We start from the raw sequence: 15,785 nt of genomic DNA on the forward strand, positions 1-15,785 counted from the left end.
TGCTGTATAAGGATTGAAAAAAAAAAAAATAAAAATGAAGGGATAAGACCGACAGGGAGGGGTGACCCTCACCCCTGCTGACAGCCGCTGCCGGCGCGCCGGAGACAAGGGGGGCGGCGGCCAGTCCCGAGGTATGGAGGAATGGAGAGGGAAGGGACCTCTCAGAGGGGGTCTCATCCTTAAACAGTCCTTTAAGCCTATGCCGGCAACCCCAAAATGACAGACCCCCTAAACACCGAACGAGAGAAAGAGAGAGAGCCCGGAAGCTCCAAGAGGAAGGAGGAACCCCTAAATCGGCAGAGGTGTTGGAGAGGAGGCACCGCAGGTCATCCCCGGAAATGGTAAGCTCCTGTTACCAAAATAAAAATAGAGGAAGGACTCCATGGACCTCAGTTGCAGTCACTGCCGGCTCTCGGTAGGGGGCTGCAGTCGGCCGGAGTCCATTCCCCTTCTTCTTCTTCAGTGGGATAGGGGGTCTCAGTGAAGAAGAAGAAGGGAGGAAAGAAAAGAAAATGAAAGAAAGAAGAAAAAGGAGAGAGGGAAGAGGGGACTCACCCGTGTGTGGCCGCGGGCATCGGCCGCAGGCGCGGCCGTGGGCTCAGCCGCAGGCGCGGCTGTGGACGCCGCGAGCTCGGCCGTGGCACTGCCGACTGTGGCTCGGCCCTCCCAAAACCCCCTTCTTCCTTCACAGGGGAAGAATGGAGAGAGGAAGAGAGAGGGTTTGGGAGTAAGAGAGAGAGAGAATATGGGGTGGTGCCGGAGGGGAAGGACCAAAGAAAAGAAAGAAAGAAAGAAAGAGAGAGGAGGAAGAGGCCGTAGATCCGGCCGGAGGAGAAGAAGAAGACCGGGGAAGCCGAGAGCTCGGCCGCGGGCTCGGCCGGGGATGCCGTGGGGCTTGGCCGCGGACGCCGCCGGTCGTGGCCCGTCCCCCTCCGCTCGCCATCCTCCCCTCCGCTCGCCGTCCTGCCTTCGTCGGAGAAGAGAGGAGGAGATCGGGATGAAAGAAGAAGGGAGGAAGGAAGCTTCGGGAAGGAGAAGAAAAGAAAAAGGAGAAGAGAAGAAAAGGAAAGAAAAAGGAAAAGAAAAAGAAAAAGAAAAAGAAAGAAAAAGAGAAGAAAAAAAAAAGAAAAGAAAAAGAGGGAGAAAGAAAAAGAAAAAAAAAGAAAGAAAAAAAAAAAAAAAGAGAGAAGAGCCCCTTAACGGGTCCGGCCTAACGGGACGGATCGGGGTTCGGGTCCGAAACCCGTTAAGCCTAAAAAATTGAAATGGGTTAAGTAAACCCAATTAAACCGGACCCAATCTAGTTGGGTGAACCCGGATGAGGGATTGAGTGGGATCTGAACCCAATTGAACCTGAACCGAGCCCAATTGAATGAAATGGGTTAAATTAAACCCAATTAAGCTGGGAATTAAGCTTAGTGGCCAATCGGAAGGCCAATTAAGACTTAGGAGCCCAGCCAAGACCCCAATACAGAGGAATTAGGCTTGGGCTAAATTTCAGGTAGAAAAGGAAATAATATATTGTTATTATAACATGATTGTAGGTGACTTAGGACTCGTCACCAGGACGCAGGAGACCTAGGAGAAAGGCGAATCACAGTAAGTAATCTGTCTTAATCCTATCGTAGATCTTGTAATACGTTTTATAAGATGAACCAGTATTTTTTATACAATTTGAATTGTATGCATGATTAGTGAAGAATGTAAGTAACCTGTCCTAATCCTGTTGTGGATCATGTTATGTTATTAATGTTTCCTAAGCATTTATTTTAAGTATATATGTTTCATACATGATATGTTACAATGCATAAGTAACTTTAATGATCCCAGAAGCTATGGCTATGTATGCAACATGATGATACTGATATTATAATCATGCATGTAAGTTTATAAAGTCTTAGCTAGCCCAGAGGCACTATAATGGGCTCAAAGATGCTACTGAGAATGACTGAGCCGCCAGTGGCTGAATAGTAACTGAGCTGCCCCGCCAGTGGCTGAATAGTAACTGAGCTGCCCCGCCAGTGGCTGAATAGTAACTGAGCCTGCCCCGCCAGTGGCTGAATTGGAATTGGGCCTGCCCCGCCAGTGGCTGAATAGTAACTGAGCTGCCCCGCCAGTGGCTGAATAGTAACTGAGCCTGCCCCGCCAGTGGCTGAATTGGAATTGGGCCTGCCCCGCCAGTGGCTGAATAGTAACTGAGCTTGCCCCGCCAGTGGCTGAATAGTAACTGAGCTGGCCCCGCCAGTGGCCGAGTCTGACTTCGCAGTAGCATCCGAGAGTAAAAGGACCACGGCATGCCGGGGGGGCACGGTTTCATATGCATATATTATGAAAATTGTTGTGATTTGCACTACTGCTTTGTTTAAATCGCATACTTATTATGCCATGATGATTATTAGATAAACATGCATGTCAGCTTCTCAAAACCCTGATTTACATGTTTAGTCTACTGGTTGATCCGGTAGGATTATGCAGGATTACTTACTGAGCCGTGTAGCTCATATCCGTTTATTTACTTTTTTCTTTCAGATCCTCACCACTGATAGCTGCTAGAGACACGTTAATTTGGTATTAGCGCTTCTTTCTTTTGGGGTAAAGCAAGTATATACTTTTGTGTATATAAACTACGTAGAAGCTCTGTATTTGGGTACTGACCAGCATGTTGTACTAGATGAATACACATGAAAAGATTTGGTTGGTTTGACTACCCTATTTCCCAGGTATGAGGCTGCGTGCTATTGTGGGCGGTAGTCGGCAATAGCACGGCCGTGTCACGGATCCGGATCCGGGGCGTGACAACTATCGCTTGGTCTAGTACTGAATTTGAATATTGCTCCTTGGCTAGCTTAATTGTCACAAACTTCTGTTGTTGAAGGATCTTGATATCTTCCTCTTTTCATGACCGACTCTTTATTGTGACAATCTTAGTGTTATATCTCTTGCTTCTAAGTTGAAGTGGACTATGACTTTGCCTGTGAGCGAGTTATATGTGGTAATATCCAGATTCGCTTGGTTTGTATAGTTGATCAATTGGCCGATATATTTACCAAAAGTCTCACCACAACACAGTTCATTCAACTTCGATCTAAGCTCAATATTACTTATGTGCTATTTTGCTCGAGGGAGTGTGATAGCATATTACACTTTAACACCACCAAATCTACTTCACCAACCACATATGCTAATCCCATTGAGATTTACACCTATTTTAAATGAAATAAATAATGATATATTTTTTTTATATATGAGGAAGGAAATAAATAATAGCGTACAAGGAAACAAATCATGACATTTATTTTCTTATGATGAAGGAAACAAATAATGATATACAAGAAAATAAATGATGGCATATACTTCTTTATGATGTTGTATATTTGACCAATCTCTATAGTTATTGCATATCATTGTCATATCATTGTAACTGTGCCTATAATTGTGTAACCAATCTCTTGTAAAACTTTCATATAATGTACATGTCTCATTTTGTTTAGTGTGGTGCCTTTGACATATCACATTATTTTCATTCTCTTTTATTAAATTCTTTAATTGGTTTTCAATTATTATATATTTAATTTTTATTAATTATAAATTTTATATCCACTTCTTATTTGATGGTTATTTTATATTTAATTCCAAACAAATATATTCCAGTTGCACTCAAACAAAAATCAAAGTTTTAAAGTGCCCTTGCTTGGGATGGTGTCTTGGCTCTCCTTATTTGGTAAAGGGCAAATCTAATATATATATATTAAAATAAAGACTCTGTCTTGGTAGAGTTCTCCAGTCACCACGTATATAGATGCTATTTAGCTCTTCATCCACCACATATATAAATGATGGGGATTGATAACCTACTTTCTGTTATGGAAGATTATCAATCTACCCATTTTTTTATTGGACAAAAATACCCTTACTTTTTATAACTTTTAAAGGTATTTTATGTCTTTTTACAATCCCACTTTAACTCACCCTCTCAACCCCCCAATTAATACTCTATCTCTTATATATATATATATATATATATATACATATATATATATATATATAAACATACATACAAACATACATACATGCATGCATGCATGCATACATACATACATATATATGTATGTATATATATATACATGTATATATATAGATGTATGTATATATATAGATAGATATATGTATGTATATATACATTTGTGTGTGTATGTGTGTGTGTATATATATATGCATACATATTCATACCTACATATATATATATATATATATATACATATATATATATATGTATATATAGACACACACACACACATACATACATACATACATACATACATACATACATATACATACCTATATATATATGCATATACATATATACATATATATATATATGCATGCATACATACATACATATACACACACACACACACACACACACATATATATGTATGTATATATATATACACACATACATATACGTGTGTCTATATATATATGTATGTATATACATACATATATATATACACATACATATACGTGTGTGGATATATATGTATGTATATACATACATACATACATACATATACATATATATATATCCCGGAGAGAGAGAGAGAGAGTATTACTTAAGGGGTTTAAAGGATGAGTTAATGTGGGATTATAAAAAGACATAAAATACTTTTAAGAGTTATAAAAAGTAAGGATATTTTTTGTCTCCAGAAAAATGGGTAGATTGATAACTTACCATAACAGAGAGTAAGTTATCAATCCCCATAAATGATATCTAATTCTACATGCAAACGTTTCTCGAGTAGAGAGCAGTTTTATAGACTAAGTTATTTCGAAGCATAAGAGACGTGAGACACTATGGATCGGTTTCGTGATTGTTGTTGTAATTTATCAAACTGATCTAGAAAACATAGCCTTCACGAGACGATAAGAGATAGAGATGTGTCGCGGGTGAGTGATTGGGTTAAGTGGTGCCCTACTCAAATCTAAAGCTCATCAAAATCAGATAAAGGGGTTCACACTCAAAAAACCAAACATAGTGTTCTAGATCAGTTTGGCGGAGTGCGCCCGGGCGCAAGTGGTGGAGATCAGTTATGCTACCTCATCACATGGATTTTTGACAGCTCAGAATATTTGAAGTTCTCATTTTGTTTAGGTAGCACCCCGCACGGTGTTCTTCACCTAGGAGCCTCCAATCCCGAGCTTCCTTAAGGTCAATTTTGATAGGTTTGTTTCGGACGGAGGCACGAGGGGAGATACGAGTTTTGTCATCAGAGATCTGAACTTCAGGGTGGTAGCAGCTGACGGTTGTTAGTTATTCGATATTTCGGTCTCTGGTATAGAGCTGAGGGCTGCCTAGGCGGGCCTTCGTCATGCGCGACGAATGTTACAGGCTAGCTCAATCATACTGGAGGGTAACTTGGCCACAGTGATCCGTTGGATCCAGAGAGTCTGAGGGGTGGTGGCATGGATCACCTCTTGCGTCGAGACATCTGGATGATGGTGAGAGATGAAGTGACTTTCCAGGCCAAGCATACATTTAGAGAGGTTAATGGGGTTGCAGATTGGATGGTTGCGCCAGCCATTTCGAGAGAACCATATAGGCCGGAGAGGGAGAGTTGCATCGGGCACTCTGTGATTTTTTGTTTCTGATTTTATTGGATATATTTGTACTCATAATATATGACATATCTATTTTAACCCGAAAAAAAAAAAAACCAAACACCCACCAACGCTCGTCTGTTCTCTCCTCCCACTCCCACCCATGTTTCTCGTTTTCTTCCCTTGAACTTGAGACAGTTGCATAGCCAAAATATAACGGTAAGCTCTCTGGGCCTTTCCTTTCCCGATCTTCCTTAATGCCCTAATTTTTTTTGCTAGGACCTCTTCCTTTCCTTTCCCGATCTTTCTTAATGCCCTCTCTCTAGCAATTTGCGGATAGGTAGTTGATATCTGGGCATCGTACGGGTGGAGGCTCTGCTTGCACATAGGGGAGCAGCGGTTACTACAATTAACCAAAAACCTATGTAAAAGAAATCTTGGAGGGATACTTTAGGAATAGAGATAGCTTCTGCTTTTTTCTATACTACAGTCAAATAGACTTACAATCATAGTTCCGTGACCGTAGCAAAACTTCATAAAACTAATATTAGCTTATAATCTACGCCACATATAAAATATTTTTTACTATTTAAATTTATAGAGAGAATATATATATATATATATATATATATATATATATTATATAGGTAAATAAAATAAAATATTTTTTTAAAAAAAAAGTATGGAATCCGCCTCTGACTTGTCGGATGGTGGTGGCGGCGTAGGTCACGTCGTCCGCCGCGTTTGACCCTAAAAACCAATCTAAAGAATCTCCACTTACAAACCACCGGTTCCTACGCGCAAATGGCGCAATCGCACTCCCCCCATCCTTCCGACCGACCACGTCGCACGTAGAAACTCCAATGCGCTCAAAAACACTCTTCCCACATCCCCCAGTTTGATTAGACTTACCCAGGTAATTAACAAAGCCCGATAAAGCGACGCCCATTTTACTTGAATGCACGCTACTTTTGTCCTATGCTCCTAAAAGTTAACATAAATCGACAAAATTCCAAAGAGACCCGTTAGTCCCACCGACCTAGAGAGTAAAGACCCCAGGAGGGCAAGGGAGACGGAAAGAGAGAAGCAAAGGAAGGAAGCCCCCTCCCGGTTCTCTTTTCTCCCCGTCGTGCCTCTCTCGTTATTTCCTAGGTTTCTTTCTTCCCCTCTCAGAGATCTTGGTCGTGAGAGAGAAGGGGATGGCGTCGTGGCTGAGCTCTGGAGACGCGAAGGCGTTCAAGTGCCTTCTCGCCCTCGCCCTTGTGTACGGTGCCATGTCCTACCTCGCCTACACCGTCCTTCACACACGGCACGTCCGCCCTCTCGGATCCGACGCGCCGCCCGACCGTTTCTCCGAAGCTAGAGCCATAGAACACATCCGCCACCTCACCGTCGACATCGACGGCCGCCAGGTGATTCTCGCGTGCCGTTGTTTTTCGATCATTGGTGCGGGGATTTGGGGTTACGATGTGTTTTCGATCTCAGGAAGGACGGCCGGGACTGGAAGAGGCGGCGAAGTATATAAGAGGGCAGCTGGAGGCGTTGGCGGATCGGGCGGGGCCGAATTATCGGTAAGCAGGACTGGATTTGGTGTGGTTAGAGTTGGATTGGATTGTCTTGATATGAAAGTTTGCCAATTTTCGTGTTTTTGATCCTGTTTTGACTGTTTTGATGATCTGGTTAGTGCTTGGTAAATAAACCTTTTGCTACATTGATTGCTATTTTAGTTTAAGCAATCAAAAAAGGCCCAACCTTGAATCAACATCCATTTCCTTTTTTAATGATAATGATTTGTCACGCCCGACCCACCAGCACGAGCCAGAAATATGGCGAACAGCCACACCTCCATAGGGTTTGACCCCACTCCACAGGATGTGCCAGGCCTGCCTTCTGATTTCCATTAATGTATTTTACACAACAAAGGATTAGGCAGTGGCAATATTAGAGCATCTACACCTTCAACATAATAATTCAAAAATAAAATAGCATCCATTTAAAATGGTTCAATAATACTATTACAAAAATCTTGAAGATTCGTACATCATGTCTTTCTCAGAACATTTATTTAAATGAAAAATAGAAAATGGCTCAACCCTAATCCAATGTTGCTCAGCCCACAAACCCCGTCCGATTTATTCCTCAGCATCTGAAGAAAATATGAAGCGAAAAGTAAGCTATGGCTTGGTAAGTAAGCTTTACCTCTTGGATCATGCATATAATGTACAAGAAATGCTAATTTACATACAATATGATTAACAATTAAAATTGAAAGCAATCTTACTAAATTCAGGTTGAACTTTCAGAAAAAAACATGCTTATTAACATAATAACTTAATTTTCAAAATATTTAATGCATCTGAGCAAGAAAATCTCCTTTTATGAATTTTCAGTTAAAGGTATTTGAAAATCTGTCATCTCTTAGTCTTTGTAACTATGCCTACAATCAGCCTTGTGATAAGATCCAAAAGAGACTAACTCCTGAATATAAAACATGTGATCAGCATGCGCTAGTGATTAGCTACTGGCTAGGCCCAAAAAAAAAATAGCTTGAGTCACACAAAACATGCCAACGATCAATTTTAACTGGCTAGATCTGAAAGAAATTAGTTTCTGAACATATATAACCAACAATCAGTCCCATTGGCTAGGCTCGAATTGTAGTCAGATTAAAGAGTAAACGTAATATCCATTCCAAACTAATTTTTTAATCATATAAAAGTCCATGAATTTTACAAATATGATTTGACAACTTATTTCATATAATTTAATCATATCCAATCAAATCAAGACGTATTTTGATCCATCATAATTCAGTTTCATGCCCAACCAAAGTCTTTCATGCTTGATCCATAATTTTAAAATTTGTTTTTATGCAAACATAAGATTTATTTTAGATATAAATATAAATATGTATAAATAATTTTTCATATTTTCAATTTCAAATATTTAGGCTAATTTTCAAAATGTGGGTATAAAACTAAGCAATATAAATTTTAAATTAGACCATATGGCATGCATGATAAAATTACTAGGGGTAGAGGTACTTACCGATCTAAGTTAGCAAAACTTGAAAACTACTCTCAATACACACACACACACACGACCAAAAAGGAATATATCAAAAACGTTAGGCTTTCCTTCACAATTGTAAATCCATCTCTATAATTCAAAAATCCCACTAGGGTTGTGAGACCTTCTTAGGGCTTAACAACTTAAGATCCCTTGCCGTAAGAGGGTTGGTAGCTCTAGATCTTCCCAATTACAACTTTAGAACTGGAATTTAGGCACCCCAGCCTAGCCTAGCATCCAGAGACTCATCTATCCATAGGGCCAAAACTTAAACTAGGGATTATAATTTAATATAAATATGAGAAAATTCATTAGTGGTTACCTTGGATGTGTGGCTTGGCCCCTAAGCTGGATGCTCTACTGAAATCGAAGACCTCGATCAGAGAACAGACACTATGAACCTTCAATCAAGAGCGAGAAGATAGAAATAGAAGAGAGAGAAGCAGAATGAGGTGCCTATATCCCACTGGATTAGAGAGAAATTTTTATGAGGAAGAGAAAATTTTTTCTATTTGAGGGGAGAGAGAGGAAGAGAGAGAAAGTGAGCAAGCGAGTGAGATTGAGAGAGAGTGGGGAGTCTAGGTGCTCTGAGAGGTTAGTGAGAGATGGAGGAGAATCGGGGAGAGAGACAGAGTGAAGAGTCAAGAGAGAGGAAGAGAAGGAGAGAGGAGTGACCTCTGTGCTGTCCTCTATGGGGAAACAATGGATGAAGGGGGTGAGGGTTTTGGCCCTTCGCAGAGTAGGGAGAGGGAGAGAGAGTTCTCACCAGGGTCCTTGGTCTAATGGGATGGTAGCCAGTCTCCGTGAGGTGGTGGAGGTGATGAGTACGGCCACAAGGAGAAAAACAGAGTAGAGAGAAGAGAACAGGAGATTAGGCATAAAAACAGGGGAAGGCAAAGGACTTTGGGGTGCCAGTTGGACAGCGGTGCTCGGTGATGAAGGCTTAGCAGCCATGGAAAAGAAGGAAGGGAGGGGTTGATGTGGTAGGGGTCCAATGGCAATGGCAAAGGTTTGGCGACAAGCAGCGGTGGCGGCAGTTGGAAGATAAGAAGTGAAAAGGAGAGAACGGGGTTGAACAGGGGATTCATTGGATGGGCTCGATGTTGGGTCGAGCCTCAGCTCACTCATCGGCTGCTAAGCTCCAACGTTGACTTAGAGGGATGAAGAAAGAGCAAGGTCTAGCCAAAGGAGATTGGTGGTTTCCAGCTTTAAGGTTGGGGATGAGCTTGGTGACAGGAGAAAGTGGTATAATCTAGTGATAAGGAGAGCAGGGGACCACTCACCACATTCATAGTCGCGAGCGCTATTGCGGCGACACTCGGGGAGAGAGAGAGAAAGATAGGATCAGGGTTGGGAGGGGTGATGGTGGCAAAGTAGGGGAAGAGAATAATAAAAAGAGGCTCAGATGTCGTTTTTTGCATGTTTCCACTGTTTCTATGATCACTTGCAATCCTGGTGATAGGTTTGAGCTGCCCAACACCTGGGTGGCAGTTCTGCATCAGCAGCCTTAGCCATTCTGCACCAACCTCAATCCTGGCAGAGGATCAAGATCACAATCCTTTCATTCCTTTGTGTTCAACTCAAAATCATCGACACCAAGTTGGTCTAGTTGGATTGGCTCGCACATGATCATTTTCTCTTTGGCTCTCCGCTGATTGTTTGAGGCTGTAAGATTTTGTGCACACAAGTATAGATGATAGTGAATTTATAAATTATTCAATTAACAAGAGAAAGTTGAACAGTTGGAATGAAGTCAAAGATAGACTAATGATGGCTATTGTAGATGTCGGCACTGCTTATACAAAATCTAGACTTCTAACTTCTAGTTCTACTATTTTATACATGTTACACCATAACTTACAAATTATAATAATGGCTGGTTTACAATTAATGACATCAAGACTAACCCCAATTCAGTAGCTGATGAAGAATTGATGTTCAGATATAACGCTGTGCTACCTATAACAATTCTAAACCCTCATAAGTAGTAAGTTCGAAAGATTGACTGATTTCAGCAACATTGTTTGTGAAATCTATATAACACAAGTGCCTGTGACCTGTGGACATAATGCTACTCTTAATGGCTTCAACCCCTTGCTTGACTTCTAATAATCTGTTGATAAACTATTGATTGTCATGGATTTATGCTACATTTATTTGCCATGAGATACAAATGCTGTAGCCTTTCTATCTCAGTCCTGATTTGATTGCTGGCATCAAGCCAATGGTTGGACCACTGTCCGTTGTCTTGGTAGTCATTAAAGAAAATAAAAGTACATTTAAATTCTAGTCTATCATTTTTACTGAAAAAGATATTTTAGAAGCATTATGATTTTATTCAATTGCACCTCATTAATCTATTTTTAGGAGAATAAACCAGCAGTATAGAAACCAATAAATTCCATACGAACTCCATAACAAGGATTGAAATACCATCTATTTTGCCCCGCTTGTGCGTCTGTCTCTGCCACCCATGCGCTGACATTGTGCATACTATTTTGTGCCAATCTGTGCCAATTCACATGCCCAACCATGTGCCAAGGATTATGGTAAAGAAAAGGCACAAAATGGCACGAACCCTTATGGGCTGGCATCGTCAGGCACGCACAACACAAAGGTTGCACAGCCTTGTAGATTCTTGTACCTTGTTGGTGCAGTATATATCATATGGAATGGATCAACTTCATATAGTATCTTGATTCATGATCCATATGGTAGCTGATGCATTAAAACATGCAAGAACAGCAGCTTGTTCTTTGCTTGGAAACCTTTGAATCTAAGAGTTAGAAGTTCAGAAATTTGTCATAGGGAAAAACTTGATGTATTGCAGCCTTGTTGCTGCTTTGGAGATAAACATTTTGTACAGTCAAGATAAAATAGTCATAAGAAGCAGGCTACTAATTTAAGCAGCGGCTTCACTCTTAAAAAATGGTGAAGAATTCCCGCTAATGCCTCTTAAGGTGTTAATTAGGTGATTGACATAGCTTAATCCATCCGAAATTTGAGTTTAGGACTAGACTAGCATAATAAAAAGGTCCAATCAAGGAGAGACGCAACACAATTTGCTCTTGAATTTGTGCAGGTACATAAATTGACTTTTGTAGTCATTTGCTTATTCAGGGATTAAGTTTGACTGGTGACCTCTTTGTTTGAGTGCATTTTGTAGCTTTGATTGTCGAACCTGCCTTTACCACATGTACATTTTATTAAACTTTTAGTAATAGTATTTTAACACATCTCTTTATCACATCATGTGCCGATTGCACATCATTGAATCATGTCTTGCCACATCTGGATTCCCTAGCTATAGGAAAAGACAACTTGAAGTGATTGTAGTGATAGCAAGAGATCTCCTTTTAACCAATTATGCAGATTTAGACTAGAGATAGTGGACATTTAGTTAAAAAGTTGAAAACTTTTATAATTATCGCAAAAGAGTAGAATGTGTTTGGTGTGGCTTCAAAAAGGAGGTCCTTTTACCAGTTTCAAATGGAAAAAAAAAGTTTTTCTTTACAAAAAATAAACAACTAACCATGTCATATTAGAAGTGTTGCAGATTAAGAAAAGTGAGAAAAGTGGCTTCTTGGGGAATTTCTAAAGCTAGTTCCATTTAATGCTTATTTGAAGTTGCTACCCTTTCTTGTGAATATGACAAAGTCACCCCATATAAGGGAAAACTTCCCTCCTCTTATCGTTTCCACTATTTCATTGTTCGCTATACCTTCTACCTGAACTTAACCTGATTTAATTCCAACCCAAACCTAATATTTATTGGTGGGATGTTAGTTCTAAACTTAACTACAAGCCTCAACCAACTTTCACATCTGGTCTAGAAAAATGCAACAGAACTGCACAAAAACAACAATAACAAAAAATCTATTTAAAAGGTTCACAAAGTTATTGATTAGAACTATATATTTTGGGGATTGATTAGAACCATATAATTTGGTAGTGACTGAATCTGACCCTAGCTGGATAGGAACTCACCCTGATGAAAACTTACTGAGTTAAGTTTTTAGTCAAATACTAAAAGCAAATTCATTTTAGGGCAGGTTGGATAGAGACATAGTCTGATCCACTTGCATCGGTACATCCACCCACTGCACTCATACATAAACCAAACATCTGAAGAAGAGCTTCTTTCATAATAATTTCTTTCCAAGTGCTTGGAAGAAGCTTTTAGAGATCTGGAGAAAAAGCCAAAGATGCCTTACGACCTTCCAAAAAGTAGTGAAACCATGCATGGTTTTCTTGACCACTTAAGTTTCAAAGATCTTAATACTTTTTAGTTTGTTCGTATTTTTCTATTTGAGTTTTTAATGCATTAGCAAATTATATCTTTTGTTGCAGAGTAGAGATCGAGGAAACACTTGTTAGCGGTTCTTTCAACATGATATTTTTGCGGCATAGCATATCATGTGCCTATAGGAGTCATAAGAATGTTCTTATGAGGTATGTTGTATGCAAATAGCTTAAAGTAAGAAACATGACACAATTCATGATTAATTGTTCTTTATAAATACTTTAGGCATCCAAGACATATTGAGGATGAATCTGTTATTGTACTTTCATGAGGGCTTTGTGCTATTACCAACTACTTGCATATGTTGTATGTTAGGAGATTTTTGTAATGTTAAGGATCATTAGATGGAACAACATTCATGAGAATTGAATCGTATGTTGTCAGAAATAAAATATGAACATTATGATGTCTTACTTTTGAACTATATGGTTGATCATCCACTGTTTTAATGCATATATACAAATATGATAAACTTTCATTTAATGAAACTCATTGTATATGTTTCATGATATAATTTATTGCATTTTTATCCATTTAATTTGACTAATTTACTTAACTACTCTTTTTGTTTAAAAAGAAAATTGATTGTCATCATCACATTGTTTCTATCTCTTGTTACTAAAGTTAGGCAGACATCATGAGACCATCAGTGTTGAACGACGTTGTCTCTTAAACTGTGTATGAATGCCTTTATTGGTCAGTCTACCCAAAATCGAGAACCTTATCGTTCACATCTGCCAATAACCATGTTGTATTTGATAAGTTAATTTGGGTTTTGGTTGGTTTTTTGTTGTCTTCCCATATCTATCCTTCTGTTGAAGAATGCATCTTTCGGCTATCTATGAATAGTTTCAGTGTCATTTTCTAATAATACTCAAGAAACTGGAATACCATAGTTTTTGCCTCTTGTCTAATGGTTTCTTTTGCCCACGTACAACTTCAAGTTGTTTCTTAGACTTCGATTAAAGCTTATTTAGGTGCCATCAACTTTTTCTCCTAACTGAACATTGAGGGCTTTTAAATGACATGCGTGCTTAAGTAATATCTAAAGGGAGAACATATGACAAAAGCTGAAACAATGCAATGATTTTACAAGTACAGAAACATAATCTGCATATCTTGACAATAAAAAAAATCAGGTGACTAGCAAAATGTTAATGTTATAACAAAATAAAATCACATTGTGATCTTTGTAATCACGGTATGTGGCATTCGGCTTAAGTTCTAGTAGAGAATTTCTTCAACCATAGTAAACAACAAGATCTAACTTCGTTTCTTCTTTCTTGGATCTAAAGTAGAAAACTGTTATTGCGGTTGGTCAACTAAAGGGACGATACAAGATCATATACAATCATATAAATTTGAACACTACGAACACGCCCAAACTGTAATAGAGATTATAGACTGAGATAAAAAGAAAAGCAAGTATGGAAGATCGAAAGAAGAAGGAAAAGTATAGTAGATTATAACCTTGGAAGAGGAACTATGAGGATGTGCCTCTACCAATTGCTGGGCCACTTATCTTACAAAAAATTAGGAATTTTGGAGAAGCATTATGAGTTCTGTTGTAGCCAAGGAAGGAAGCTCGATGGGATGATAGGAAGAAAACTGCATAATGAGATGTTTTATAAAATATTTTAGGGGTGATTATTTTCTTTTCCCTTTTTATTTTGAAGTAATGTGCAAGCATATAGCTCGAGTCTGGTCATAAGGTACTTGATTGTTAATTTACTCAAAATTAGAAAAATTGTTACCAAATAGAACTACAAAAAATCTGATGGATTGAACGACATACAACTAAACCTTGAAGGGGTAAAGATAAAGTTGAAATAAATGAAGACCAACTTTAAGACCAACAAAAAAGTCGTGCCCAATCATCATTGGCTCTCTTGGTATTCTAAAAGCCAATCTTTCATTTTGAAACACAATGGGGACACACACTACCAAGGGACCTAATTGGAATACTTGATTACCTAACTTGCTCAATATTGGAGTACAAAACTAGGGTTTCCTGACATAGGTTTCCATAATTTGATCTCCAAAAAAGTGCTCGATAGTCTCAGTTTTGATCATTTGATAGATAAGCACACCATGCTCTAATATTTGGGGAAAGAAAGGAAATGAAAGTTAAGGCACTTCTAACGTTACACAAATCATGTATGATTGTATATTTTTTTACATCCCAATTCATCTTCATTAGATTAATTAACTTGATGTTTTGTTGTGAGAAAAGTTATCAATTAGTGGAATCTCCCCCCTCTCAATTTTTATATAAGAGTTATTTAATAGAAATTGTAGGCCAGGTGCTAGGTAGTTTACATGCTTGAGGCTAACTAACAAATCTTTCACTGTGCATATTTGGGTATAGTCCACCTTTGGTTGGCGCTAAAATTGGAAACGGGCCATGCTAGGCCATGCCACCCCTTTGCCCGAACTTGGCCCGATTTCTTTTTTTTTTTTGGGGGGGGGGGGGGGGTGGGATGCGGGCTCTTGGGCTTGGCCTGAGCACAAAAAATTTGCTTAGAGTCTGACCTTAGCCTGGCCTAAATCCTAAAATGCTCTAACTCAATGATGAGTTGCTCCTTGAGTGATTGCTTAAGGGAGCTGATTATGGAGAAGAGATGGGTTATCTGCAGCAGTCGTAGATATGGAGGTGCCAAGATCAATGATTGAAGGAGGAGATGGAGAGGAAGCGCCCCTCCTCAACATTAGTGGTGACCAAAGGGAGGAGGAGGTGTTGAGATGGGAAGGAGAGTTGTACGAGTGATACCGGTAACTAGGGGGAGGTGTTGGATCGATAGAGAGGGGATGGGTT

General features: G+C 39.4%; 1 protein-coding gene across 1 annotated transcript in view; it reads left to right on the forward strand.

The window, feature by feature from the left end:
- The first annotated feature begins 6,617 nt into the window (after positions 1–6,617).
- The window catches only part of LOC103695695 (Zn-dependent exopeptidases superfamily protein), a 44,517-nt gene continuing 35,349 nt past the window's right edge, over positions 6,618–15,785 (forward strand). Inside the window, exons 1-3 of the mRNA XM_039118412.3 lie at positions 6,618–7,010; positions 7,084–7,169; positions 13,018–13,119. Coding sequence (XP_038974340.2) covers positions 6,798–7,010; positions 7,084–7,169; positions 13,018–13,119 — 401 coding nt within the window. The 5' untranslated portion in view covers positions 6,618–6,797. The remainder of the gene's footprint in view (positions 7,011–7,083; positions 7,170–13,017; positions 13,120–15,785) is intronic.

Source organism: Phoenix dactylifera, chromosome 12, assembly GCF_051530095.1.
Source record: "Phoenix dactylifera cultivar Ajwa chromosome 12, Ajwa_hap1_PhDact_Kaust_v1.1, whole genome shotgun sequence".
Taxonomy (NCBI): Eukaryota; Viridiplantae; Streptophyta; class Magnoliopsida; order Arecales; family Arecaceae; genus Phoenix; species Phoenix dactylifera.